The 26,417-nt window shown below is 41.9% G+C and overlaps 1 protein-coding gene across 1 annotated transcript in view; it reads left to right on the top strand.

Annotated features, from left to right (window-relative positions):
* Nucleotides 1–26,417, top strand: part of HIVEP1 (HIVEP zinc finger 1) — a 120,127-nt gene that overhangs the window by 54,167 nt on the left and 39,543 nt on the right. Inside the window, exon 3 of the mRNA XM_080920661.1 lies at nt 10,242–10,295. Within this exon, the coding sequence (XP_080776787.1) occupies nt 10,242–10,295 (54 nt within the window). The remainder of the gene's footprint in view (nt 1–10,241; nt 10,296–26,417) is intronic.

The raw sequence follows: 26,417 nt of genomic DNA, 5'->3' as shown, positions 1-26,417 counted from the left end.
GGAGGGTGGGAAGGTGAGGACCAGGTGCTGCCTGGGTAGGGTCGCTTTACTGCACTGTAGCCTCATAGGAGAGTGGCAAAGAGCGAACGTACTGCTGCAAGCCTGCTGCTGCAAGCCATTCTGCAGTGGCTTCCATGACATGGGTAACTTACCATTAGCTGCCACCTCCCCTGCTCTTCACCGGAAATTGTTTCAAGCATGAATTTGGGGGGTGGGGTGGGGCAATACTGTAGCTATAGCAGACAGCAGCCCCTCCCATGCTGGGGGTAAGTGTGCTCATATATGGCTCAGTCATTTGTGGTTATGGTTCAAGGAGTGGAAGTGGGTTATACTGAGAGTGTGGTCAGCTATTCCCTGTCCTGGGAGTAAGTCCTATGACAGTCTCTGATGTGCTCTTGGGAAACCTGAACCTTACATTCTCCATAGACATGATTCTCACTGAAGGAACCCCAGGTATTGGTGCAGAGGCCAAAGCCTAGGAGGAGCCCCACTGGCTTCTACTGGCAGATGCTTTTCCTCCCAGTTGAGTTGTCTGAAATGCTATTAACCAGACTTACATGTTCATGGGCCCTGTCATAAACAGAGCATGAGAGAAGATGAGTTTCAAGTCAGTGTCTGCGTCTCAGATCACGTTTCCTTTGGTTATCGTGCTTTCTCTCGGAGCAGGGATCCAGGCTAGCACAAAGCAGAACTGTGGCTCACTGTAACTGCTAACAAAGAACCTACTCTGCTCACATGCTGGTATTGGACCCTGTGCATGAGACTGGAAGAGAAAGTACCTCATAGCTCTGGATGTTGGGCGGCTAAGAGCAGATGCTCCACGGTACCTGTTCATGTCTTCTCTCCTAGTATGTGATGGGGCAGAGCTTCCTGAAGGAAAGTGTGCTCTTACCACTGTTCCAAAGTTGGAGGAAGGTCTCAACCCGGGGAATAAACCCAGTGGCTGCGAGCTAAGAAGGCTCATTGCTGAAAAAGAAAACAGATGTCAGAGTATCAGTTGAGAGCCATGTTTCATTCTGCTGGTTCTTGAAGGAACATGGTTACCATTTTTCCTACATATCTCTCCCTGCATGTGGGTACTGCTGTTTAAACCCTAGGGAATGACCACCATCATTTTTCTTCTTGAACATTTTTCTCCTTCTCCTTTCCCATGTGTTAGAGATGTAGGCTTGCTTGTGTCTGTGGTGATCTGAGGTCCTGGAACACAGCAGTGTCCTGTTGTGATAAGAGGCTGCTTGCTGCCTGCTGGTCTATCCTCACAGAAACCTATGATTCTGGGAAGGATTGAGAAAGAAGAGGATGCTGCTTGCTGAAATGAGGAAGTGGCACACAGACCATGTTTAGAAGATGGTGGTGGTGATTGCTAACCAAAGGCTCAGCACTTGACTGTGTGTCTTTCCCTAGAGAAGGGGTGTGAAAGATTCCACAGGAAGTGTGGACTCTGCTGAAGAGCAGTTGGCCAATTATAATATAAAGATTAAAAAAATGTCAAGGATTTCCTGGTGTTTCTATCTTCTGCATTATCCAATGCCTTCCCTCCATTTTCAGTTTTTTTCTATGAGAGCCCCTGTTCTCTCCTCCGCCCCAGCACCAGCAGATCAACCTTGCTTTAGACCATCCTGTTCTAACTGGAAGAACCCAAACCCTCTGATACCTGAACATGACTTTCCTAGCTTGTAGGACAGTTAGTCGGCATGCTGAGAGTGTCTGTTCCGGAGGGCAGGGCCCTGGGCATGGCAGATGGCAGAGCAGGAGTGCTGTGCTACAGAACTTCCTGTGCAGATACAACACACTGGTCTACTTGTCCCAGAAACTGCCCATGGCGGACTCAAGTCAGGCACTGCCGAAACCCCACATGTGAGCCAATGGGTTTTATTAGGGCTACTTAGAGGATTATGGGTGAGGAGTTACTCAGAGGAGCAGAATGAGTCAAAGACAACTGTATCATCAAAGCCCACCCAGCACGGGTGACATCTCATGCTGGGAACCTGGAGCCCACTACACAGCCTGCAGGCAGCTCAGCAGCTTGGAGAGTGTTCTTTCTGGACACTTCACTTGAGCTGAACCTCCTCTAGGCAGCTCAGCCAGTTTGTTTCTTCCAGGTTACTGGTCTGGTGTCAGAGTCTTTGCAGCTCAGCTTTCTCTTGTCTGAGGGTACTTAGCTCTCACTGCTTACTCTGGCAGGGAGGGCTCTAGTGAATGTAGTCAGATTCAGGGACTTCCTGAAGCTATTTTGACTTGCTTACTTTATGCCTAAGAAGCTTTCTACAGGATGGAATATTTTCATCCCAGAGGAAAATTTCATGCAACAGGGAGGCACTTTGACCATAGGCAATATATTGGCCAACCAACCCGGTACATACTTTTCTATGTTTTTGCCTAAGCAAATAGACCTTTATGTTAGTCTTTTGTCTTTGATTCTGGAACATTTTAAAATTCATCAAAGGGGAAACACATATTATTTGTTGACAAGGAATGAGATATATAACCAAATTGTCCAGAAAACCACAACAGCATGTTGCAGCTTTGGTTAATGTTTGGGCTCCATACTTCATATGTCTCTGCTTCCTTAGGTGTGTGTGTGTGTGTGTGTGTGTGTGTGTGTGTGTGTGTGTGTGTACACATGGAGACACATGTGAGTGTGCAGGGGCTTATATACATGGCCATATAGTTGTTGAAATCCATTGCTAACAAGGTCAGCAATCCATGCCCAGTGGACCCTGGCATTAGTGGTCAGAGTAAAAATGATCTGGCTAGGGGAGGGATCCAACGGCAGTCAACAGAGTCAGAGACAGTCTCCCCTCCAGTTGTTAGGGGACCCACATAAAGACCAAGTTGAGATACAATTATTCCTGCTGCAATTTGATGTCCCAAGGTAGGGTGGTTACCCATGGGGGCTTCCCTTCTCTGAGAAGGGGAGGGTAATGGGGGAAGGGACTTGTAAGGGTGGGACTGGGAGAAGAAGAGGAGGCAGGGGCTGTGATCCGAATGTAAAGTGACTTAATAAATTAATTAATGAAAATAAAAAGTTCTGGCTTCCTTACCCTTCCACCATAGTTACCTTGACTACCATGCCCTTCATTTGCTACATCAGAAATCCTCAGGGAAAGAGATATGGGTGTTGTTATACTCTGTGTCCAATGCACAGTGGCAAAGTGTTTGACTGTTAAGATGGTGGAAACACGTTCTGGAAAACATGTGTGTTCCAATGTCCTTAGCAGTAGGTACTGCTTAAATAGCATTTGCATTTTCCAGGCATTGTGTTTCCAGCTAGAAAGTGACCATAGTACAGGGCCAATACTAGTGAGAATCACCAAATCTGTTTTTGATATAACATTGTTGTGAATGTGTAGCTTTGAGTTTTAATTCAATTGGAGATCCCTGGCTTTTAGGCGCATGTGGAGCGTTCCCTCTTCCACCTCCCTAAGCATCCCCTGGCCTCCGTGTCAGCAGATGGATGGTGCAGCCACCTGAGTACCTGATAGCACATTGCTTCCAAGACTCAGCTGCTAAGGCTTTTCCCTACAAGTTTGAATCTTAGAATTTAGAGAATATTACTTGTCAGGATTGGTTGCTTGTTGGACTGACCTGAGAAACATTCTAAAATGCTGGTTTAGCATTACAATATTGTTTAAAACAGCAATACTAAGTGACTCGAATGTGCAATATTGGGACTGTGTTTCAGAGGCTCTGTAAAGTTATCCGGCCAGAACCAGAACAGGAAGGGTCAGCCCGGGGCCCAGCTGCTTTGGAAAGTCTTTGGAAGAAGTGGGTTAACAGTTCCACCTCTGGGCTTTGTCAAGTCCTGGGACAGCTGGAGATTTGGGAAACAGGCCTGACTTTACTTGTTAAAAAATGTATACTTAACCTGAAGAACCCTCTTGTCTTCTTAGGGGAAAAATACTGGAATTCTTTGCCAGTGTGATGGCACATGCCTTTTTCTCAGTTCTTAGGAACTGAGTCAGGAGTATGGTGAGCTCCAGGCCAGCCTGGTCTATACAGTGAGACCTTGCCTCCTAAATATGTAAGTCTCCCCATACCCACTGTCAATAGAGGAGTTAAAGCACAGTGGACCCCACGGTTCCTGCTGATCCCAGTCACCAAGTGAAGAGAATCTATGCAGTCTCCAGAGTAGCAAGTGGACATGTGTCCAGAGACAGAAACAGTGGCAGAGGCCTGCTAGAGAGCTCAGCAGGACGCCCTGTGTGTCTGTACATTTTTACCTAACCCTGACTGCAGTTAACAGCAAGATGGTCAGACTCTGCATTTAGCTTGTCCTGAGTTTGAAAGCACAGCACAGTGGAGCCTTGTGTGCTTTTCTCTAGGAATTCAAGGTTTCCTTAGTGCTGAGACCCAGACAGACGTGGGGGAAGCTCTATAGCCGATAGTCATGGAGACAGACACGGTGTCTGTGGTTGGAAATGTCAGTGCAGCGTGCCTCACAGAGAATGTTCCTGTCTGTTCTATGGCTCTTTGTCATAGGAAGGGAACTTTCTGGTGTCCAGTCAGCCCATTCCCTCTATTCTACTTGAGAGCCGTCATCCCCGTTCCCCAAGCTTAGAGCCCGTCACTAGACACTAATGTCTCTTTATACCCCTTACTGCAATAGTTGAGTCTTTGAGTTTTGTGTTTCTCAGACACTGTTTTCAGCGAAGAAATGAATTAGAACAGAACTGACACACGCCCTAGTTTCTCTCCTTCCCCAGTCTTGGTTAGTTTCTTTTCTAGAGATGTAATGGTTAAGGAGAGAGATGTTCTCCAAGATCTTGTGGTCTGAGTGGGTCTTAACTAATTCCGTGTCTGCATGCAGGGACTCTGCTGTAAGAACACTCCGAATCCGCTTTCTCTCTTCCACTTTCTACATTCAGGGGTCCAGGCTGGTCCTCACCCCAGACTATTTGCTTCCTGCCTCTTTGCATTTGCAATTCTCGATGCTCCAGCCTGAGTGTCCCTCCTGTGTGGCTGCTGTCCCTTCCCACGCGGCAGGACTTGTGCTTTTATGTCTTTCAGTTACTTGCCCGCAGCACTTTCCATCCTTCTACTGCTGCACATGGTCAGGATTAATTTCTATTGAACTTAAGTTTTTATTTTTATGTTCCTATTCATTATAGGTAATTTAGTAATTGAGGAAAATACAAAGGGTGAAATGAAAAATGCTAATGTATTGGGAGGCCTCCATTTTCTGATCAGAAATGGAAGAGGAAGAGTGGATGTGAGGGGAGGAGAGGGGAAACTGTGGTCAGAGTGTACTTAATTAATAAAAATATAATTAATAAAAATAGAAAACAACTATTACCACCACCAACTGCTGGGGTGAGTGTGGGAACAGGAGCCCTTACACACTGGGTAGGGTGAGTGTGGGGAACAGGAGGATCCCTTACACACTGGGTAGGGTAGGTGTGGGAACAGGATCCTTTACACACTGGGTAGGGTGGGTATGGGGAACAGGAGGATCCCTTACACACTGGGTAAGGTGAGTGTGGGAACAGGAGCCCTTACACACTGGGTAGGGTGAGTGTGGGAACAGGAGCCCTTACACAATGGGTAGGGTGGGTGTGGGAACAGGAGACCTTACACACTGGGTAGGGTGGGTGTGGGAACAGGAGGATCCCTTACACACTGGGTAGGGTAGGTGTGGGAACAGGAGCCCTTACACACTGGGTAGGGTGAGTGTGGGAACAGGAGGATCCCTTACACACTGGGTAGGGTTAGAGTGGAAACAGCTGGAGCCATTCTGGAAGTTAGTCTGGAGGTTTTTCAAAAAACCAGAAATAAAACTACTATAGTGCCCAGGCCAGAAAAAATATGTTAATGTCCTACTCTCAGATGTATGTGTCTTGGTGTCTGTGTGTGGCTGGCTTGCCTGCCCATTGATGCCTAAGTACACATTCTTTGTAGCACAGTGCTTACCTAACATATCTTGAGTATCTTCCCTGAGTAATTATTTTTAAGGACTGGATTTTAGAAGCTAAAGGATGGTGTATGTTGGGGAAGGTTTCTTTAACTACTCTCCTGTTATCCTGTGAACCTTTCTGCAGGCCATTAGTAACTCCTGTGCTGTCATAACATTGTAACATTACTTCATGTGTTACACAGTTGTGAGTGTGTGGTCAGGTGACTGGGTCTCAGTGGACTCTGCTGAGTAGATGGACTGTAGTGAGGGATACAGGAAGGCAGCTGGGGTAAGAAGACAGTCCAGTGGGGTAGGGTGGGACAGACTCCTTTAAGGGCTTTGGGTGGAATTGACATCAGGAGTTTAGACTCATCTCTTTGAATACATTTGTTAATAATGCTTGGTTACTCCTACATCAGGTACCCTTTCTATTTGGTCTTGAGGCTTTTGTTGAGAGTCAGATGTGACTCAATGAAGAACATTTTGGATATTATGCAAGTCACTTTCTCTCCTTATCTTGTTGCTTTTAAGTATATACCATCTAAGTGTGTCTAGTTCCCAAATCCCACCCAAGTCAGAAGTGCTAAAAGGTCTGAAACCTTGCAGACATGATGATCATCATGGAGAGAATTCCATAGTTGACTCTACATGGTAAATCTCATGTGAAATTCAGGTGACCTAGAAACGCTGTGTAAAAGGACCTTCAGGCTCTGTGTAAGAGGTGTGTAGGAAACACCAATAAATCTGTGTATGCACATGAATGTCATTTTAAAGATATATTACATATATGAAAAGAATTCCGAAATCCAAAGCATGTCTGGTCTCACTCCACTAGGCTGAGGGATACTTGGCCCACACTATGCTTTTGATGAGCAATGAGTTGATGGTGCACTACTTGAGTATGGTCATCTGTGTTGTGCATGGTCTTCTTGGCATAGATTTATATTTGTATAAAACTTGTTCAAAGTGTTAGTTTTTATATTAGCTTTGGAAAGAAAGTCAAAACACCTGTGAATTGACTGATTTTGGAATTCTTTAGAAAGTGTTTTGTTTTTTAACATTTGAATGTGACAAGCTTCTCAGCCTAGAGCTATACTGAAAGCCAGTTCTCTCTCTGTTGCTCCAGTTGCCTTCATGTTGTCTGTGACGTCTTCTTCTTTTGTCGCTTTGATAACCAGATCATGTTCTGTCTTTTTTTTCCTGTCTGTCACATTTGTTAGATTCATTAACTCAGAGTTGAATTTGTGCTTCTCATTTATTTCACTGTTCTGTGATTTGAAACATCAGTAGTCTAGAATTCCATTTTTAGGTTTACCACAGAGGTTTTCTTCCCTACATAGGTCAGTCCAGAGGTCATGGGGATACAGAGCTTGCAAGTTAAGAGACATTGCTAGTAATGGCAGATGCACTTGGTTTAGGGGTTAGGGTGAAAGCTTCCTGTCCTGATTACAACTGTAATCTAAGTCAGGGCCCAAGTTTGTGTAGCATTGTTGTTAAGACAAAGGCAACTGAATTGAAAACTGAAAAGCGAAGACGAGGATTTTGTGATCAGGGTCATTTTTGTAAAGAACCATATGGCATGCACACAGAGGGCACCAGCATCAATATTCTAAAGACCCACACAGATGTGGCCAGCTGTGGCATCCTAAGTAACCATGTAGACGTGGCCTGCCTTGGCACTTTAAATAACCATTTTTAAAGTATTTAGTATTTAATTAAAGTACTTTAAAGTATCTAAAGTATTTGTTAAATCTCAAGTTTTTGTTGCTTTGAGCAACAGTAGAATTCATTAACAAAAGGCTGCTTTTTAAAAATAATGTCAAATTACATGTGCATAAACTCTTGAAACCCCAGCCATTACAGCTGTGAATACACATAATACATGCTTCCTGCCTCGTTACTGAGGTTAGAGGGCCTGCTGGCACAGTATTAACAGTTCTTTGGTAATAAAACAGTTTTTATGCTTCTTAAGGGCTGTGTATGTAAGTCATATGGTTTGTTTATTTATAGTTTGAATATCAACAATGTACTTAATACTTCGTTTTAAAAAGTGGCCTTTATGCTTTGGTCACTTGTGTTTATCCAGATTCGCGCTTGCCTCTGGGTTTATTTGTTTGAGGAAAAAGCAAATGCTTAGTGCTGGGTCTACATTTTTACACCCTTCTGAATTTTACTTATTTTAAGTTTAAACTGTTACACAAAACCATGAAAATTATACATCTTTGTGAAGCAACATGATTATTTCTAGGTATGTGGCTGTTGTACAATGTTCAAAATCGCTAAAAGATACTTATTTACCCAAATATTTATCTTTTTTTTTTTTTGGTAGAAAATTTTAGAGTCCTTTCTTCTTGGTTTTTCTTCTTCTTGTGCCTGGGGTGTGTCTAGGGTCTTGCATGTATTAAACATGCTCCATCCCTAGGTACCATGTTTTTTTTGAAAGACACACACACACACACACACACACACACACACACACACACACACACACACACCCCATTGTGTTTTCCCAGATTTCCAAGGCTCTTTACACTTGCATTCTGATGATAATAGTAGGAAGCAAACAGACAAGGTTTGAAATGCAGTATAAGGCCTCAAAACTCACTCATTCCCTGTCTTCTGTGGTCCCCTCTGTGCCCCTGTGAACACTGAGCAGCTGAAGGAAGTTTAATGAGTAAACTGAAGGTGGTTTTAGCTCTGCATTTCTGGCAGGAGATAGGGAGGGAAGCTGCAGCAGAGGTGAAGGCCCTGGTGGGGAATGCTTCTTTGATTTATTTAGAGATGGCCCTGTGCCAGAGGCCATGGACTCCCTGGTTAGGAGCGATAGGTTCTGTATTGGAGACAGTCTGGGGCTAGTGGCATGAGGCAGAGGCCAGAGGCTATTGTCCACTTGGCACAGCATTGTAGAGCATTTATCTAAATTATACTTTGATGAGATATCTAAAACGTTATGTGGTTGGCACTGTGCTTAATGCAGTACAGAGCACTGCCCTGGGAAGTCTGAGCCTTTTGTAATCAGCATTGGGTCTGACATTGAACTTGAATGAATTATACCATCACCATCATCAAATTGGTACAGCCTTCCAGAATTCACAAAGAGCTAAATTTACTTCTAAACCTGGCTGTGCCCAGAGCCACAGACTGGTGAACAGCAGAGCCTGGGGCTGCTCTTCCCTCCTTCCTTGAACTGCACCAGTATTTCAAGTCCATCTGCTTGTGTTTGCTGTGCTAAAGCTTGCACCCAGGGCCTGTGCATGATGGCCGGACACTTTACCACTGAGCTATTTCTGCAGCCCTACAATTTACCATTGTCTTCAGTTTTTTATTAGCTTTGTTTCTTGTGTTTGTCCCAGGTCCTTTTCTGTCACTATAATGAAATACATCAGGCTGAGTCTTCCTAAGGAAGACAGCTTATTCAGTTCAAGACTAAAAGTCCAAATAGTATAGTTGCTGGCTCTGCAAGAGCCAGTTTGGCCTCAGGAAATCAGGCCACTGTGCTGGAGTATTTCATGGTAGGTCACACATCTTGGAGGTTCCCTCATGGTGGATTCATATATGAAAGCCAGAGAGGCTGCAGAGTAGCCAGGCTTGTTCTGTACAGTAGCGCTTTCAAGAACTGACTTGGGTCCCATGAAAACAACCACAGTCCCTCTGTCCTCCTGCATGCATGCGCTAAGTATCCCCACTTTGTGACACTGCTCCACTAAAGACCAGCCCTACCACATGAATCCTTGGAGGACACTCAGACTGTCTTAGTCCACATAAGCACCATCTGACTTAATCATACTGATCTCAGGCTAGTAAGCACTGGTTTTAGCAAATCCTGGGTTAGGTACAAATCATATATAAGAAAATTATTATTTTTGACATAACTTTTAGCCCACAAAAATACTTCCTAGTTATAAACTTGACGATCCAGAATATAATACGAGGCTGAGTCTGTCTCAGCTTCTGGAGTTCTTGCCCGTCATGCATAAAACCCTGGGTTCAAGCTTTAGCATAGCAGACACCCGGCCAGTTGGGCATGGAGGCGAATGCCAAAGTCACTGTTCGAGGCCAGCGTGGGCCACACAAGACCTTGTCTATTGAAGTGAATGAGTGAATGAATGAATGAACGAATGAATAAATAAGAATGCAGTAATTTGCATTATGGGACAGTAAGAGAGATTCTCGCAACTACAAATTGATTAAAGTTTCAAATTTGAAGGGAATTTTACTTTAATAGTAAACTTTTTCACAAATAAATGGTTTCAGTGTGTTTGCATCTATCACTGTTTATAATGTGTATTTTACCATATTCCTTATTTGTTATGATTGATGTGTGTTTTTTCTTTTTTCTTTTTCTCAGACAAAATTGAAGAAGCACAAAAAGAGCTTAATGGGGCAGAAGTTTCCAAAAAAGGTAAAAATTAGCCCTGTGCAGAAGCCATTCTTCCGGAGTTGCTGTAGCGCCTCTCAGAATTGCGGCTTTCCTGCAGAGCTGGAGGTCTGCACGTCCTGGGGCAGTCTCAGCACCGCCTCCACGTGCTTCTCTGGTGCCTGAGTCCTGCTGCTGCCAGTATGAAAGAGGATGCAGCTCCTTTGCGAGGGCTTCAGGAACCTGTCATGTAGTAGCACAGGCCATGTGGATACCGTGAACCACATGTGTGTTCTGGTGTAAGACAGGCGTGCCTGATTGAAGAAGCTTATGCAGCTCTAAAAAGAAAATGTTAATTATTTCAAAGGACGGTGATGACTTCGTTAAATATGATAAACCTGAAATATAGCATATACATTTCTATTTTTTTAATGTGTGTGAAAACAAATCAGGGGTGTAGCCTCACACACACACACACACACACACACACACACACACACACACACACAGGCTTATGAGATTGGACAATGTTTGGCTCTATTTATCCAAATGTGCTTATGAAGACATGGTAGAGGAGACCACTGTACTGTGTTTGTGTTCTCTGAATATACAGTGGCCATAATTTGTGTTAAAAATCAAATTCCTATATATAAATTGATCTTATGGCAGAAAGTATCTTGTCTTCCAGGTACTGGGACCTGTAAGTGATGAACATTGCCTGGGTGTTCCTCCCAGCACAGTCTCTTAGCAAGAGGGTGGCATCTCTAAGGTTGGGGAGATGCAGTGGTTCTCCTAGTGTTCATTTTTATGACTTAGTGTTTCCTTTTCCTTATTATATTTCCTATTTTCAGTGGACTATTGACAAAATAAAAAGAGAAAAATTGAATGTCAGTGGATGACCTCTGTCTGTCTACTTAGGATCTTTCTCTCCTTCCTTTCTTCCTTCCTTCCTTCCTTCCTTCCTTCCTTCCTTCCTTCCTTCCTTCCTTCCTTCTTTCCTTCCTTCCTTCCTTCCTTCCTTCCTTCTTTCCTTCCTTCCTTCTTTCCTTCCTTCCTTCCTTCCTTCCTTCCTTCCTTCCTTCCTTCTTTCCTCTTTTCCTCTTTTGTTCTTTCATTGAAGTCTAGACTGATTATTAACTGGATGATGTCAGAGAAAAGAGTTTCTTAGTCTCCGAGTCTCCATTCCTTGGAGCAGCTTTGGGTTTGTTCACATGTGGCATTGTAACAGAGTTAGTGTCTTCCTTAAACCTCCCCCATTGCTGCTCTCTGACAACTCCGATGGGAATCTGGCCCTTGATGAATTTTGGAGAAAAGCCAGACAAGAAAGGGTACACATTATCACAGCCATACTGTCCCCTTGAAAGATGCCTGGCCAACTTTGCCACATGGCCACACTGTGACATCCAGTGAAGTTAGGACAGGTCCCTTCAGACATTGTTGCGGCCAGCTCTGCTTACAACCAGGAGTGGGGAACGTGCAGAACAAATGCCGTGTGTGTTACCTGCTTTTCTCCAGGTCAAAAGTTCTCCCAAACTTGAACCAAATGCTGAGAGGAGGGAAGAAAGGTAACAGGTCAAAGAGTCTGGGTAATGAACAACTCTAGTTGGCAGGTGGCGCTGGGCTAACCCTTTTCTCAGGCATTTGGAGGGAAGCGGAATTAGATACTTGTTTCCCACCCTACAGTGAAGGAGATTTTAGAGTGATTAAGTGTATTGAATATGTGCCAACCACAGAGCAACAGAGAGTCACATGACCGCATGAGAAAGGAATTATTCCTAAGCATAACATTTAAGTTAGCTATACATTATGCTTGCTTGTTCTTAACTTGCACTGTTCTTCACAGTACTTGTCGGATAGAATTTAAATAAAACGCTCTCACCAGCATGGTATTGGAATGTGGCTAACAGAAGAAACAAATCAGTTAGGAGCAGGTAGCCTGTGTATTTGTATATGTGTTCTGGGTTAGTGCTATTTTCTGTTCTGGAGTTCGTTTTTTCGTGTGGCCAGTTTGACCTGACAGTTGTGACCCTCCTGCTGGTCTACTAGTGGGTTACAGGAATGCATCACCCCCACCTGTTTAGGTTATACGCTGCTTCTTGAATCAACTCTAATACTTTGTTTTAAAATAGTGTTCTATGGAGTTGGTCACCAATGAAAACATGTAATCCTTCCTTTATGAAGCTTTAGGACAGGATGGTAACTGCAGGTGCTGACACCTGGGCCAGGAGATGGTCCTTTCTAGCACTTCCAGGTTCCCAGTTTGAATGGATACAGAACTCTGTTTCATGTTTTACTTTGATGACTAAGTTTTAAAACAAACAAACAACCAAAACAACAAAATGCCACCAGAAAACTGAACACATTCAATTTACTTGAGCAAAGACCCATTCCTGAGTTGCCCTGTACCCAGAGCCCTGTGATGTAAGCATGGAGAACTGGTAGTCTGTTCAGTTGGCTGCCAATAATGAGTTGAGGTTCACCTGCAGCAGCAAGTGATGTTTGGGATTTTTACTCACTACATTAGGTTTTAGTTACATAAGAGCTCAGAGTCAGGAAATGCTGGTTCTTTTATTGTTGAGAATATTTTTTGCTATCCTGGATTTTTTTTTCTGTTATTGCAAATGAATTTGCAAATTGCTTTCTCTAACTCTATGAAGAATTGAGTTGGAATTTTGATGGGGATTGCATTGAATCTGTAGGTTGCTTTTGGCAAGATGGCCATTTATACTATATTAATCCTGCCAATTCATAAGCATGGGGATCTTTTAGTCTTCCGGGATCTTCAATTTCTTTCTTCAGAGACTTGAAGATCTTGTTATACAGATCTTTCACTTGCTTGGTTAGAGTCACACCAAGGTATTTTATATTATTTATGACTATTTTGAAGGTTGTCCATTTTCTAATTTCTTTCTCAACCTGTTTATCCTTTGAGTAGAGGAAGGCTACTGATTTGTTTGAGTTAATTTTATATCCAGCCACTTTGCTGAAGTTGTTTATCCAGCTGTAGAAGTTCTCTGGTGGATTTTTTGGGGTCACTTATGTACACTACCATGTCACCTGCAAACAGTGATATTTTTACTTTTTCCTTTCCAATTTGTATCTCTTTGACCTCCTTTTGTTGTCTAATTGCTCTGGCTAGGACTTTAAGTACTATATTGAATAGGTAGGGAGAGAGTGGGCATTCTTGTCTAGTCCCTGATTTCAGTGAGATTGCTTCAAGTTTCTCACCATTTAGTTCGATGTTGACAACTGATTGTTGTATATTGCTTTCATATGCTTAGGTATGGGCCTTGAATTCCTGATCTTTCCAAGACTTTTAATATCAAGGGGTGTTGAATTTTGTCAAATGCTTTCTCAGCACCTAATGATCATGTTTTTTTTTTTTTCTTTGAATTTGTTTTTATACTGGGTTACATTATGGGTTTCTATATGTTGAATCATCCCTGCATCTCTGGGATGAAGCCTACTTGATCATGATGGATGATTGTTTTGATGTGTTCGTGGCTTTGGTTTGCAAAAATTTTATAGAGTATTTTTTATTTATATTCATAAGGAAAATTGGTCCCAGGTTTTCTTTCTTTGTTGGGTTTTTGTGTGGTTCAGGTATAAGTGTAATTGTGGTTTCATAGAAGGAATTGGGTAGTGTTGCTTTTGTTTCCATTTGTGGAATAGTTTGGAGAGTATTAGTATTAGGTCTGATAGAATTCGGCACTAAATCCATCTGGTCCTGGGCTTTTTTTTAGTTGGGAGACTTTTGATGACACATTCTATTGCTTTAGGGGTTATGGGACTGTTTAGATGGTTTATCTGATCCTGATTTAACTTTGGTACCTGGTATCTGTATAGAAAATTGTCCATTTCATCTAGATTTTCTGTTGGTTATAGTTTTTTGTAGTAGAGTCTGATGATCTTTTGAATTTCTTCAGTTTCTTTTGTTATGTCTTCCTTTTCGTTTCTGATTTTATAAATTTGAATACTGTCTTTGTGCCCTCTGGTTAGTCTGGCTAAGGGTTTATCTATCTTGTTGATTTTTCTCAAAGAACCAGCCTCTGGTTTTGTTCATTCTTTGTATAGTTCCTTTAGTTTCTACTTGGTTGATTTCAGCCCTGAGTTTGATTATTTCCTGCCATCTACTCCTCTTGGAGTTCTAGAGCTTTTAGGTGTGCTGTCAAGCTGTTAGTGTATGCTTTCTCCAGTTTTTGCTTTTGTTTTTATGTTTTTGGAGGCACCCAGATGCTATGAGTTTTTCTCTTAGCACTGCTTCCATTGTATCCAATAAGTTTAGGTATGCTGTGCCCTCATTTTCATTACATTTTAAAAAGTCTTTAATTTCTTTCTTTCTTTTTTCCTTGACCAAATTATCATTGAGTAGAGCATTGTTCAGCTTCCATGTGTTTCTGTTGCTATTGAAGATCAGTCTCAGTCCATGGTGATCTGATAGGATGCATAGGATTATTTCGATATTCTTATATCTATTAAGGCTGTTTTGGAGAAGGTACCATGAAGTGCTGAGAAGAAGGTATATTCTTTTGTTTTAGGATGAAATGTTCTATAGATAACTGTTACATTTATTTGGTTCATAACTTCTGTTAATTTCACTGTGTCTCTATTTAGTTCCTGTTTCCATGATCTACCCATTGATGAGTGGGGTGTTGAAGTCTTCCACTATTATTTTGTGAGGTGCAATATGTGCCTTGAGCTTTAGTAAACTTTCTTTTATGAATGTAGGTTCCCCTACATTTGGAGTATATTCAGAATTGAGATTTCATCTTGGTGGATTTTTCCTTTGACAAGTATGAAGTGTTCTTCCTTGTCTTTTTTTGATAACCTTTGGTTGAAAGTCGATTTTATTCGATATTAGAATGCCCACTCCAGCTTGTTTTCTGGGACCATTTGCTTGAAAATTTGTTTTCTAGCCTTTTACTCTGAGATAGTGTCTGTCTTTGTCACTGAGGTATGTTTCCTGTATCCAGCATAATGTTGTGACCTTTTTACATATCCAGTCTTTTAGTCTGTGTCTTTTGTATTGGGAATTGAGTCCATTGATGTTGAGAGATATTAGGGAACAATGATTGTTGTTTCCTGTTATTTTTGTTGTTAGGTGGAATTATGTTTGTGTGGCTGTCTTCTTTTGGGTTAGTTGAAAGATTACTTTCTTGCTTTTTCTAGGGTGTAGTTTCCCTCCTTGTGTTGGAGTTTTCTATCTGTTATCCTTTGTAAGGCTGGATTTATGGAAAGATATTGTGTAAATTAGTTTTTGTCATGGAATATCTTGGTTTATACATCTATGTTAATTCAGAGTTTTGCTGGGTATAGTAGTATGGGCAGGCATTTGTGTTCTCTTAGGATCTGTATGACATCAGCCCAGGATCTTCTAGCTTTTATAGTCTCTGTTGAGATATCTGGTGTGATTCTCATAGGTCGGCCTTTATATGTTACTTGACCTTTTTCCCTTACTGCATTTAGAATTGTTTCTTTGTTTTGTACATTTGATGTTTTGACTATTATTTGATGAGAGGAATTTCTCTTCTGGTCCAATCTATTTGGAGTTCTTTAGGCTTCTTGTATGTTTACAAGCATCTCTTTCTTTAAGTTAGGGAAGTTTTTTTCTATAATTTTTTTGAAGATATTTGCTGGCCCTATAAGTTGGGAGTCTTCACTCTCTTCTATACCTATCATCCTCAGGTTTGATCTTCTCATTGTGCCCTGGATTTCCAGGATGTTTTGGGTTAGGAGATTTTTTGCATTTCCCATTTTATTTGGCTGTTGTGTTAATGTTTTCTGTGGTATCTTCTGCCTCTGAGATTCTTTCTTCCTTCTCTTGTATTCTGTTGGTGATGCTTGCATTTATGACTCCTGATCTCTTTCCTAGGTTTTCTGTCTCCAGAGTTGTCTCCCTTTGTGATTTCTTTATCGTTTTTATTTCCATTTTTAGATCCTTGATGGTTTTGTTCAATTCCTTCACCTGTTTGGTCGTGTTTTCCTGTAATTTTCTACAGGATTTTTGTGGGTTTTTTTTTTCTGTTTCTTCTTTAAGGGCTTTTACCTGTTTACCCATGTTGTTCTGTGTTTAAAGGAGTTATTTATGACCTTCTTAAAGTCCTCTAATATCATCATGAGTTGTGATTTTAAATTAGAATCTTGCTTTTCTTGCGTGTTGGGCTATCCAAGACTTGCTGTGGTGGTAGAAATGGGTTCTGATGATGCCAAGTGGCCTTGATTTCTGTTCCTTAGGTTCTTGGATTTGCCTCTCACCATATGCTTATCTCTTGTGTTAGCTGTTCTTGCTGATTCTGACAGGATTGACTGTTCTGTAAGCCTATGTGTCAGCACTACTGGGGGACCAGCCCTCTCCCAGCAGGGTCTGGGGTACAGAGAGCTGTGGCACAGGGTCAGCACAGGGATCAGACAGAAACCTGAAGGATCCTGTCCCAAACTACTCCTTGATTCCTGTGTCTTGAAGGCTCCGGGCAGGTCCCTCGGAGCAGCAGTGGTGGTCTTACTGTGCTTTCAGATGTGTCAGCACTTCAAGGGGACAGGATCTCTCCCACCGGGGTCTGTAGACAGAGAGCTCTGGCACAGGAGCAGCTCCAGGCACAGATGGAAACTCACTCTTCCTTATTCACTTGGGTTGAATAAAATGGTGACAAAATAGTAGTGTTTAGGCCACTGAAATGGCTCAGCAGGTACAGGTGGTTGTTGATCCATGACACAAGCCTGCTGACCTGAACTGAACCCAGAACCCACATAGAAGTAAAAGGAGAGGACAGATTTCACAGATGTGCCCTGACTCCTACAAGGGGTCAGTGAGCACTTCCACACTTTCACAGTGTGACTCTCACAATGGACAGGCACACAACAAACAAACAGAAGTTAAAATTCATGGGTATAGACAAAAGTGTGTTTTCTTATGTCAATTTCCACCTTGTATCTTTTATGCATATTACTATCTCTTTCAACAAATTCCATGGAGGCTACCCTATGTCCAGTTCTTGCCAGCAGGGCCACTTTCCTCTTGACACATTATATTCTAGATGCCAAAAGCTTGTTTTAAAAATAATGTCCAAAACCATCTTTCTATATGTGAGCAAGAAATAGTCTGGCAGGGGTGAGTGGTCTGGGCAAGTGAACATGGCAGGGCAGAGGAAGGAACTAAGCAGCATGCACACTGCTCACACACACTGCTCACACACACTGCTCACACACACTGGTCATGCAAACTGCTCAGGGAGGGGGTTGTTAACATGGCCATCAACCAGACTGTTCTTCAGTTATCAGGGAGCTTAGGCAAGGCTGCTCATCTCAGAAGTGAGTGACAGCCAGGCAGATAGCAGATGGTTGTTATTAGATCCTGGACCCCAGGTGGGGTGGAAGTAAGACTTTCTTACCCACACCTCAAATGGTGTGTGTGTGTGTGTGTGTGAGTGTGTGTGTGTGTGTGTGTGTGTGCGCGCGCTTGCTTAAAGACATTTATAGTATCAAGGAATTTCCAGGTAGTAAAAATTTGGTGACTTGATTTTCAAATTGTTTTCTAAATACATTTTTGAAGGTGATAGCTAATCTGGACTAAGAACATGCTTTAATGTCAGTGGTGTTTTCTTTAAATATCTTACTAAGTATAATAATGAAAATAATTAGAACATTATTAGCAAGAATGACAGAATTCTTGTGTAGGATAGAGATTTGGGTGGCATAATGAAAATGTTGGACAGATATCATTAAAATAAAATGTAGTTTTAATATACTTCATGGTAAGATAAAAATGTTTTTTAAAACCATTCTAGGGAAAGTATACACAGTAAAAACACTTGAAAAGCTCAGTTTGGCTTTATAAATCAGAACATCTTTAACAGTTCACATGGCGAATATTCGTGTTCATAAAGGAAACACTAGGGTAGTGATTTAAACAAATATCTGGACTCCAGAGTTTGTTAAAAGGATGAGCCTGCTTTTCATTTTACTTTATACAGTAAAATGAAACCAGCACACCTCTGTCTGTGTGTTACTGAAAAGTTATGGTCTGTAGGTTTATAAATAACTACTAGGAAACATAAATTTTAGTGAGCATGTTTAATAAGAATTTATTTAGTAAGTTTATAAATCCCACTCTAATAATGTTAAATTCTATAAATCAACCATGTTTCCTTATAAAGTTGCTAGTTCCTTCATTTCAAGAAATGTTTATTTTGTATCAGCATTCTTTGTCTCAATCTTTGAAAGCTTCAAAGAAAAGCACTAGTCTGAACCCGAAGGAAGCCTTCTGGCTTAAACCCAGCTCTTGCTCTAGTGAAGACACCACACTGTGAGCCTGCATGACAAACTGCCCCCTCCCCCGGACAACAGCAGCAGGTGGCCACACTTGTATGGAAAAGAGAATTTTTGCAATTTCCCATGTACACTGCACACAGTCTTCGCATGTACACTTCATGCAGACTTCCCATGAGCACTGCACACAGGCTTCTCATGAGCACTGTACTCAGACTTCTCATGTGCACTACCCAGATACTTCCATGCATCCTGTTAAATAGGAAATAGATGTTAAATAGGAAAATAAGGTTCAGGATCTATTGTCCTGTATAGATACAATGCAGTGTTCTCGGGTTACAGCAATGTTACTCTTTGGTTATCTGTGCCAGATATGGGATCTTTATCTTTAAAGGAATCATATGTCAATTCTGTCAGTAGTTTTTGATTTGAAATGGACAAATTTCACATACCAGTGCAAGTGGCGTGCATGGTGGTAGAGACAATGCATTTTTGGCCCTTCAGTATAAGATTCGTGTTCTTAACTACTCTCTCCTAACTGTGTTAAAGTATAAAACCCCGAACTTTGTGTAAAATACAGGAGGTAAAATATCCTTAAGTGTTTTTTTTAATTTAATTTAATTAATTAATTAATTTTTAATTTTGTATGTGGGTGTTTTGCATGCATGTATGTTAGTGCACAGCATGCCTGTAGTTCCTGCTGAAATCAGAAGAGGATGTTGGATTTCCTGGAACTTGAGTTACGAGCAGTTGTGAGCTGACATGTAGGTTCTAGGAATCAAACAGTTCCTCTAGAAGAGCAGCCACTGCTCCTAACTGCAGAACCATCTCACTGGTCCCTCCTCGCCGTTTTCTAAGGGTGCCACTGACTATCTGCCAAGCTGGTAATTAGGCAGCTAACATGATGCTAATTTCATGAAGTGTAATTCATTAAAAGATGCAGTTTGCAGCATGCCTCATTCAGCCAAGTGCTATTGGTTATAAATTGCATAGTAACTTTGTTTAGCATGAGACAAGTCACTACCAATTACATCAGGACACAGTGCTCTTATGTTTGCTTAGCAGATGTATTCTGATTGTATAGAAATGAAAACGTTTGAAGAGCCAATTTGCCTTAGCGTCTATTACATATGTGTTTATTGCTACAGCTTCATTTTGACAAGAGTGATTAAGATGAGGGTGTGTGACCCGAGCTGCACTGTGACAGCATCCCCGAGGACTGTTGAGGAGCAGACCTTACACACCCACTGGATTCCTGGACCAGTCATGAGCACTTGGGATTTGTTCTTAAACAATTAACTTATTGACACTCACCGTAGTATTTTTTAAATAAATGCTACAGAGCAACTCAAAGAAATGTGTGCTGCTGCTTGTCTACTTATTTTTCTCTAGCTTTGCAAAAGTAGCTCTCTGCAAAAATAGATAATAAAAAAGCAAGCTTAGACCCTGGTTTCTTCTGTAAGGACCTGCCCTTGTATCTCCTTAAAAACAATAACAACAGAAACAACAACAACACCCCCCCAAAAAAAAAACCCAAAAAACAAAAAAAATCCCAGTGCAGATCTATGAGGAATACAAACCCCAGAGGAAAGATTCTGAGACTAGAAATGAAGGAAAGAGAGGGATGGAAGTCAGACGAATAACTAGAAGTACAGAAAGGGAACTTGAAAACTGCACATAGCAGGATACTTTGGAAGTAAAGAACTATTTCAACAGGCTCCATTCCCATAGGCTCTGCCGTGCAGAACAAAAGGTAGCATATGGAAGGAAACGGAATTTTCACCTGACCACCAAGGCTCTGATAGGAAATTATTCAGGGAAAGATTGGGAAGCATCAGATGTAGTTGGATGAATGACCAGAATAGGAGAGAGGGGGCCTGGGACTCAGGGAAGCCTGTGTGTATTGTAGCATCTAAACAGGCCATCATGGTCATCCCCTAGCCCCAGAGCACATCATTGAGCCAGTCCCTTGTTTGTTGTGATTTTCTGTCTCCAGTCAGTACTGTAATGGTCAGTAGAAATTAACATCAACCATCAACAAAAGAGAGTCCTTATAACAAGATCCTGTCACAAAAGTCATCTGACACTTACAAACTGCTTATGTTTTGTGTAATGTTTTCAAGCGGTAGTTACAACTGAAGCTAGGGAGAGCAGAGCTATGGATAAGTTCTGTGTTCTGTGCCGGGAGAGACTGTAAGAATTCAGTTTCCTTCACACTGTACCTCATCTGGATTTAAGAGGGGCATGGCAGTGTCAGCTTGTGGCGTGTGGCTTATCAGGCCTTCACTGTGCATGCGCTTAGTTACTTTGGAGCTGCTTAGCTGACCCTTCTCCAGTCATGACAGAACTCCACAAGGAGACCCTCAGGTCTTTATGTCATTGTTCTGCACACTCTTCTTGGGACCCCCTCTTGCGCTACCCCTGCCATAGGCACCTTCCTGTAATCCTTCCAGCTTGACTTTGCCCATAGTCACAGTGCAGAGTCAAGAAGGATGGACGGAGAGCGGGAGAGCACAAGTCCTTCCTACACGGGCAGGGCTTGTAAACAGTGCACACTATTGCTTTTAGGTCTCAAGTGTAGTTAGGTAGCATTTATCTCTCCTGGTACGTGTAACCTAGATTGGTTATCTGAAGCAAGTTGTTTCCTTTAGCATCTTCAATTATCTGACACAGCGGTGTATACAAATCATTGCTGTTTATCTCAGTAACAAAAACCTTCATTCTTTAACCTCCAGTTGAGTCTGTGGACAGCTGTAAATTGCTCTGTTCTCAAGACACCCTTTTTGTCTTTAGTATTGTAATAGCAACATCTTTTTATCCTGGCGGCTGTGAAACCCTGAAATGAAGATGCCAGATTTCAAATAAGCAGGAATGTCCACACTTTTCTACCTTTGGAATAGATACTGTTATATATAGTTTGTGACTTTTCTTGTGACTAAGAGCCAGAATTGTGCTGGTAAGCCACTGAAAGTTAAGGATCAAACAATGTTTAGCATTTGTCAAATTGGTAGACATATCCTCTGCCAGGGTAGATGTCAGGCCACCAATGGCTCTGGCTTGGAGACTTCCAGAGTGTCACTAAGAGTGTCCCTGAGCACACGCTGCTTGGAAAAATGAGCATCTTATGTCAGCCATAGTGTGAGAGAATCCCAGAACTGGACGGAAGTAAACTTAAAGTGTACAAAGCTTTGGACTTTGTTAAAGACATCGCTAAGGTCTTTGAATCTTTCTCATGAAAGGACAACCAAAATCACCCGTGGAAGAGACTTTTAGGACACGGAGATGCAACTTAATTTTTTGTGCAGTTCCTATTTTAATCAAAGGTAGAGTGAGCCTCCTATAACTGTGTTTTATGGATGTGCAAAAACACATCAGAGTATTTTGGCTTAGATTTCTTACTGTTTTCTTTTAAGTCATGCATCTATGTATATGTATATGTGTGGGGTGAGGTACTCATAGGTTTCTGTTTCTTTTAGAAATAGAGCTACCTGTGAACCACCTGACAGATAAGCTCAGAGAAGCAGGGTATGCTCTTAACTTGGATTCATCTCTCTAGCCCCTCCCCCTCTCTATATCTATCTATCAATCTATCTATTCAGCTATCTATCTATATGAATATATATATAATTTTTCTTTTTTAATTTTCTTTTGAGAAAGAGTCTTACTTTCTAGCCCAGGCTGGTTTTGAACTTGCTATGTAGATCAGGCTGGCCTCAAAGTCACAGAGTTTCAACAGCCTCTGTCTCCAAAGCACTAATATTAAAAGGTGTGCACCACAACAGCTTTATCTGTTGTATTTCTAGTTTCATGACTCATTATTCAAAATTAGAGCATGTTAGAAGACAAGAAGATAGAGTTCTATCATAGCAGCAGGAATCAGTGTGGTCGATCTTCTGTTACCTGCTTTGCTAGCCTTGCAGCAGTCAGAGAGTGTGTGTTGAGAGGCAGAGTTGTATAACTTTGTTTTTGGTGCTCATGAAAAGATTAGAACCAGCACTAGGTACTGCCTGCTCTCCTCTGTGTAATATCTTTAAAAGGTAGTACATAGAGCAGTATCCAGTGTATTGTTAGGGTACAGCACTTAGGGACACAGCAAGTAACAGGAAAGTAAGACACTAACACAGGCACAGCTACTGAACCTACCCTTACCTGTCCTCGTCACTGGGCATGTCCACTCAACCCGCTGTTGTCCTGAATGTAATTCTTTGTACTTGATTAAGTTCCATGCAGGTTGTATAAGTTGTCCATATGACAGACTGTCATAGCTAAGAAACGTGAAGAGAAGGAAATGGCTGGGATGGTTCTGAGCGTTGGTGAGGCACACTATGGTGGTAGTGTGGGGCAGACGAGGCTGTTCTCAGTGGCAGCTGAGAAGCTGAGTTCCCACAGTCCCCAAAGACCAAAGACTTATGTCCTCAGAGTCTATACTGCCACCCAGTGCCAAGCTGGGAACAGAGCCTGAACTCAGGAGCCTTTAGAAGACTTTTACATTCAGTTTGTGGCATAGTTTTGACATCTTGGCAGGTCTACCCATGAGTCTTTGTTTTGCTTCATGTGACTTTTCTCTCTGGAACTTTGCTTTCTCTTAAAGGATAATCTTGAATTTTTCTGTTAGTGTGTGCCTATCATATTTAATTTCTATTACTGTGTTGTCTGTTATGTTAAATTTCTCTTTTGGTGACTGTTGTGTATGGCTTTTCTGGTGATATGCACCTGTTCTGTTAAATTTCTCTATTAGTGACTGCTGTGTTGACTTTTTCTGACTGTGTCTACTGTGCTGAGTTTATTTATTAGAATTTGTTGTGTTGAGTTTCTCTATTCATATGCGTCTGTTGTGACAAGTTCTACAAAGTGGCATCTGTTAGGTGCTATCTACTTCACCTTTGTCTGGAGAAGTCTCATTGGGTTGGAAAGTGGGAAGCTGCTGTGGCAGTTCATTTCCTCTAGAGCACTTTGTAATGTCCCATGTCAGAACTGTTGATCCTCTGAAAGCCATTTGGGTTTTCAAAATTATGATCAATATATTTCTCTCACTAAGAATTTTGTCTTTGACTTTTGCAGTTTTCCACTGACGAGCACAGGAGCCAAAATTCTGTTTATCCTTCTTGAGTTTCATGAGTGCTTTTAAAATGATAAATGTATGTGTTTAGTTTCCCACAGTTTTTCCATCTTCTCTTACAAAGGATGCCCATTGTTAATCCCTGTCCTGTCGGAGATCCCCGGAGAATTTTTGGTGGTTTCTTCCTGGTTTCATAACCAACGCAGGATCCTGACATCGTTTGCCTTCTGACATGTCCTTCAGCATCTTCTCTTTTCCAGTTCTTCTTGAACCTAATGAGTGGGGTAGATCGGAGCCGACCGTATTCTCTTTGTCTTTTCCATCCACAGTGTCAGAGTTGCAGCTCTCCAACAACATAAACCCAGTCTTTCCTTGCTCTGGCACATTGGCTCATGCCATTATGTTGATAGCAATGACTCTCATGCTGAAGTCTCTTCTCAGGTGACTGGTTATCTTTGAACAGGTACTGGATATATTATTTGAAAACTATTGAAGTATTTTGAAATCTTAGTTGAAATCTTTCAGAGCTTTTAATTTTCTTCCTCCTGGCTTCTGGGAAAATAGAAATCTAGTATGATCTTGATACTTTGAGGTTTGTGACTTTGGGGCCCATGAAAAGTGAACCGCAGGAAACCCAAAGCTTGGCTTTCGTCCAGTGAGTGCACCCTCAGTCCCAGATGGGGGCCCCTGCAGCTCCTGGCTAAGAGAACATTCGGGGCTTAGCGTGCACACCACACCATGTAGAGAGTACCCTGGTCTGATGCTCCTTTCTGCTTTGTTTAGACAGCTGGGACTTCATAGCCTAAGCTCTCCCTCTGAATATGCCAACTTGTCCTGGGGGAAAGGATACTAGTGTTTTAATTTGGGACTCTTCAATCCCTCGGGAATTCTCAATTCGGTATTTTCTTCATCCTTTTAGTGCTTAATTACCTACAGGCTGATAATGTGTTCTCAGATCAGGTCTGGGTCAGTTACTTTTCCACTACCAGCACAACCACATAGACATTGTTTATATATTACTGTATCAACATTTCATGTGCTACAGGTGCATTTTCAGTTTTTTAAACTTTGTGTATATTTGTATACCCTACTTTCTATGTTCCAGACCCATCATTTAATAGTCTGTTATATTTCTGCATGGTTTTATTACTTGGTAGAAAATTTACATTTATCAGTGTTTAGGTTTCTTTTGTAAATAAAGCATTTTCTGTTATATTTTCTACCAACCTTGCTATAAATAAAAAGATTGATGTTTGTAAATATCATGACTTTTGCCCATTTCATTGGGCCTTTTTGGATGACTCCCCACAAAATACTGTTCATCCTTATCATCTACTTTTGGCTTATTGCATACGCTGGTTGCTCTCAAGAAATGATTGAGAAGTGGTTCTGACAGAAGACTTCTTGGCCCAGTCTCACACTGAGAGGTCTCTGGGCTCTGCCTCTATGTCATGGCGAATGACATGGTTACCATGCCTGGCATTGTGTGGGGTGTGGCATTGTGTGGGGTGTGGCATTGTGTGGGGTGTGGCATTGTGTGGGGTGTGGCATTGTGTGGGGTGTGGCATTGTGTGGGGTGTGGCATTGTGTGGGGTGTGGCATTGTGTGGGGTGTGGCATGGTGTGGGGTGTGGCATTGTGTGGGGTGTGGCATTGTGTGGGGTGTGGCATTGTGTGGGGTGTGGCATTGTGTGGGGTGTGGTATTGTGTGGGGTGTGGTATTGTGTGGGGTGTGGTATTGTGGTGGCCATTGTGTGGGGTGTGGCATTGCATGGGTGTGGCATTGTGTGGGGTGTGGCATGGTCATTGTACATAGCATTGGCATGAAGAAAATGTTCATCACGGTTTCCCAGTTTGCAAGTTCTGTTTTGATCTTTCTCATTTCCCTGCTGACTTCTTTTTCCTCTTTAGCAAGTTAGAATTGTATTGCTTAATTTCCATACAGCTAGGGATTTTCCATATATCTCCCACTGTTTACTTCTAGTTGAAATTTGTTATGGTTAGAAGACATGGTGTGCTCATTTAACTTTTCATGAGCCTACTTTGACCTGAGTGGGTACAGCCTCCCTCTATTGTTCTTGACACTTCACTTTAGCTTTCTTACTAAGGTTATTACTATTATTATATTAATGTGTGTGACACAGGGCATTGATCCTAGTGCTCCAAATCTTGAGCATTTACTCTGCCATCAAGCTACACCCCGACCATGCTCACTCTCCCATCATTCTGTGGGTGGGAACGTGGGCTCTGTGAGGATAATCTGTTTCCTTGCTCACATAGCCTATTGACAGCATTAGGTACTGTGGCTAGAATTTCAAGTGCACTGTAGTTATCAGATCAGATTCTTAAGAGCACTGCAACCATCAGATCAGCGTTTCTTTCCTCTAGTAACTCATTAATCTGTTTCCTGTGTTCAGTTACAGTTATTTCTTCTTTAATTTGGATTACAGTAGTTTTTGAACCCAGCAGTTTGCATATGCTAAGCTCCTGCTGTCTGAGTTAGTTTTGCTTGCTGTAACAAAATACATGAGACTATTAGCTTAAAGGAAGGAAAGGTTTTTTCAGGTTCAGTCTCTTGTTGATCCAGCTCCATGCCTTTGAGCAGGAGGCAAAGAAGGGAATCTTAGAGAGATTGTTCACCTCCTGACAACCTGCTACAGAGAAACAGAAAGGCCAGGGACCTCTCTTTGTGAAGACCTGTTCCACATTGATACATCTGATTATGAACCCATGAGTTGGTCAGTTCCCTGAAGAAGCCTGAGTCCTCATGATCAATCTAGTTAACTCCAGTTTCACCTCTGAGCCCAGTTGCCTTGGGCTCAGGACTCTGGGCCTCTAAGTCTG

Source organism: Micromys minutus, assembly GCF_963924665.1.
Source record: "Micromys minutus genome assembly, chromosome: 1".
Lineage (NCBI taxonomy): Eukaryota > Metazoa > Chordata > Mammalia > Rodentia > Muridae > Micromys > Micromys minutus.
The sequence above is the reverse complement of the archived record's forward strand: the minus strand, read 5'-3'. Positions and strand labels throughout refer to the sequence as shown.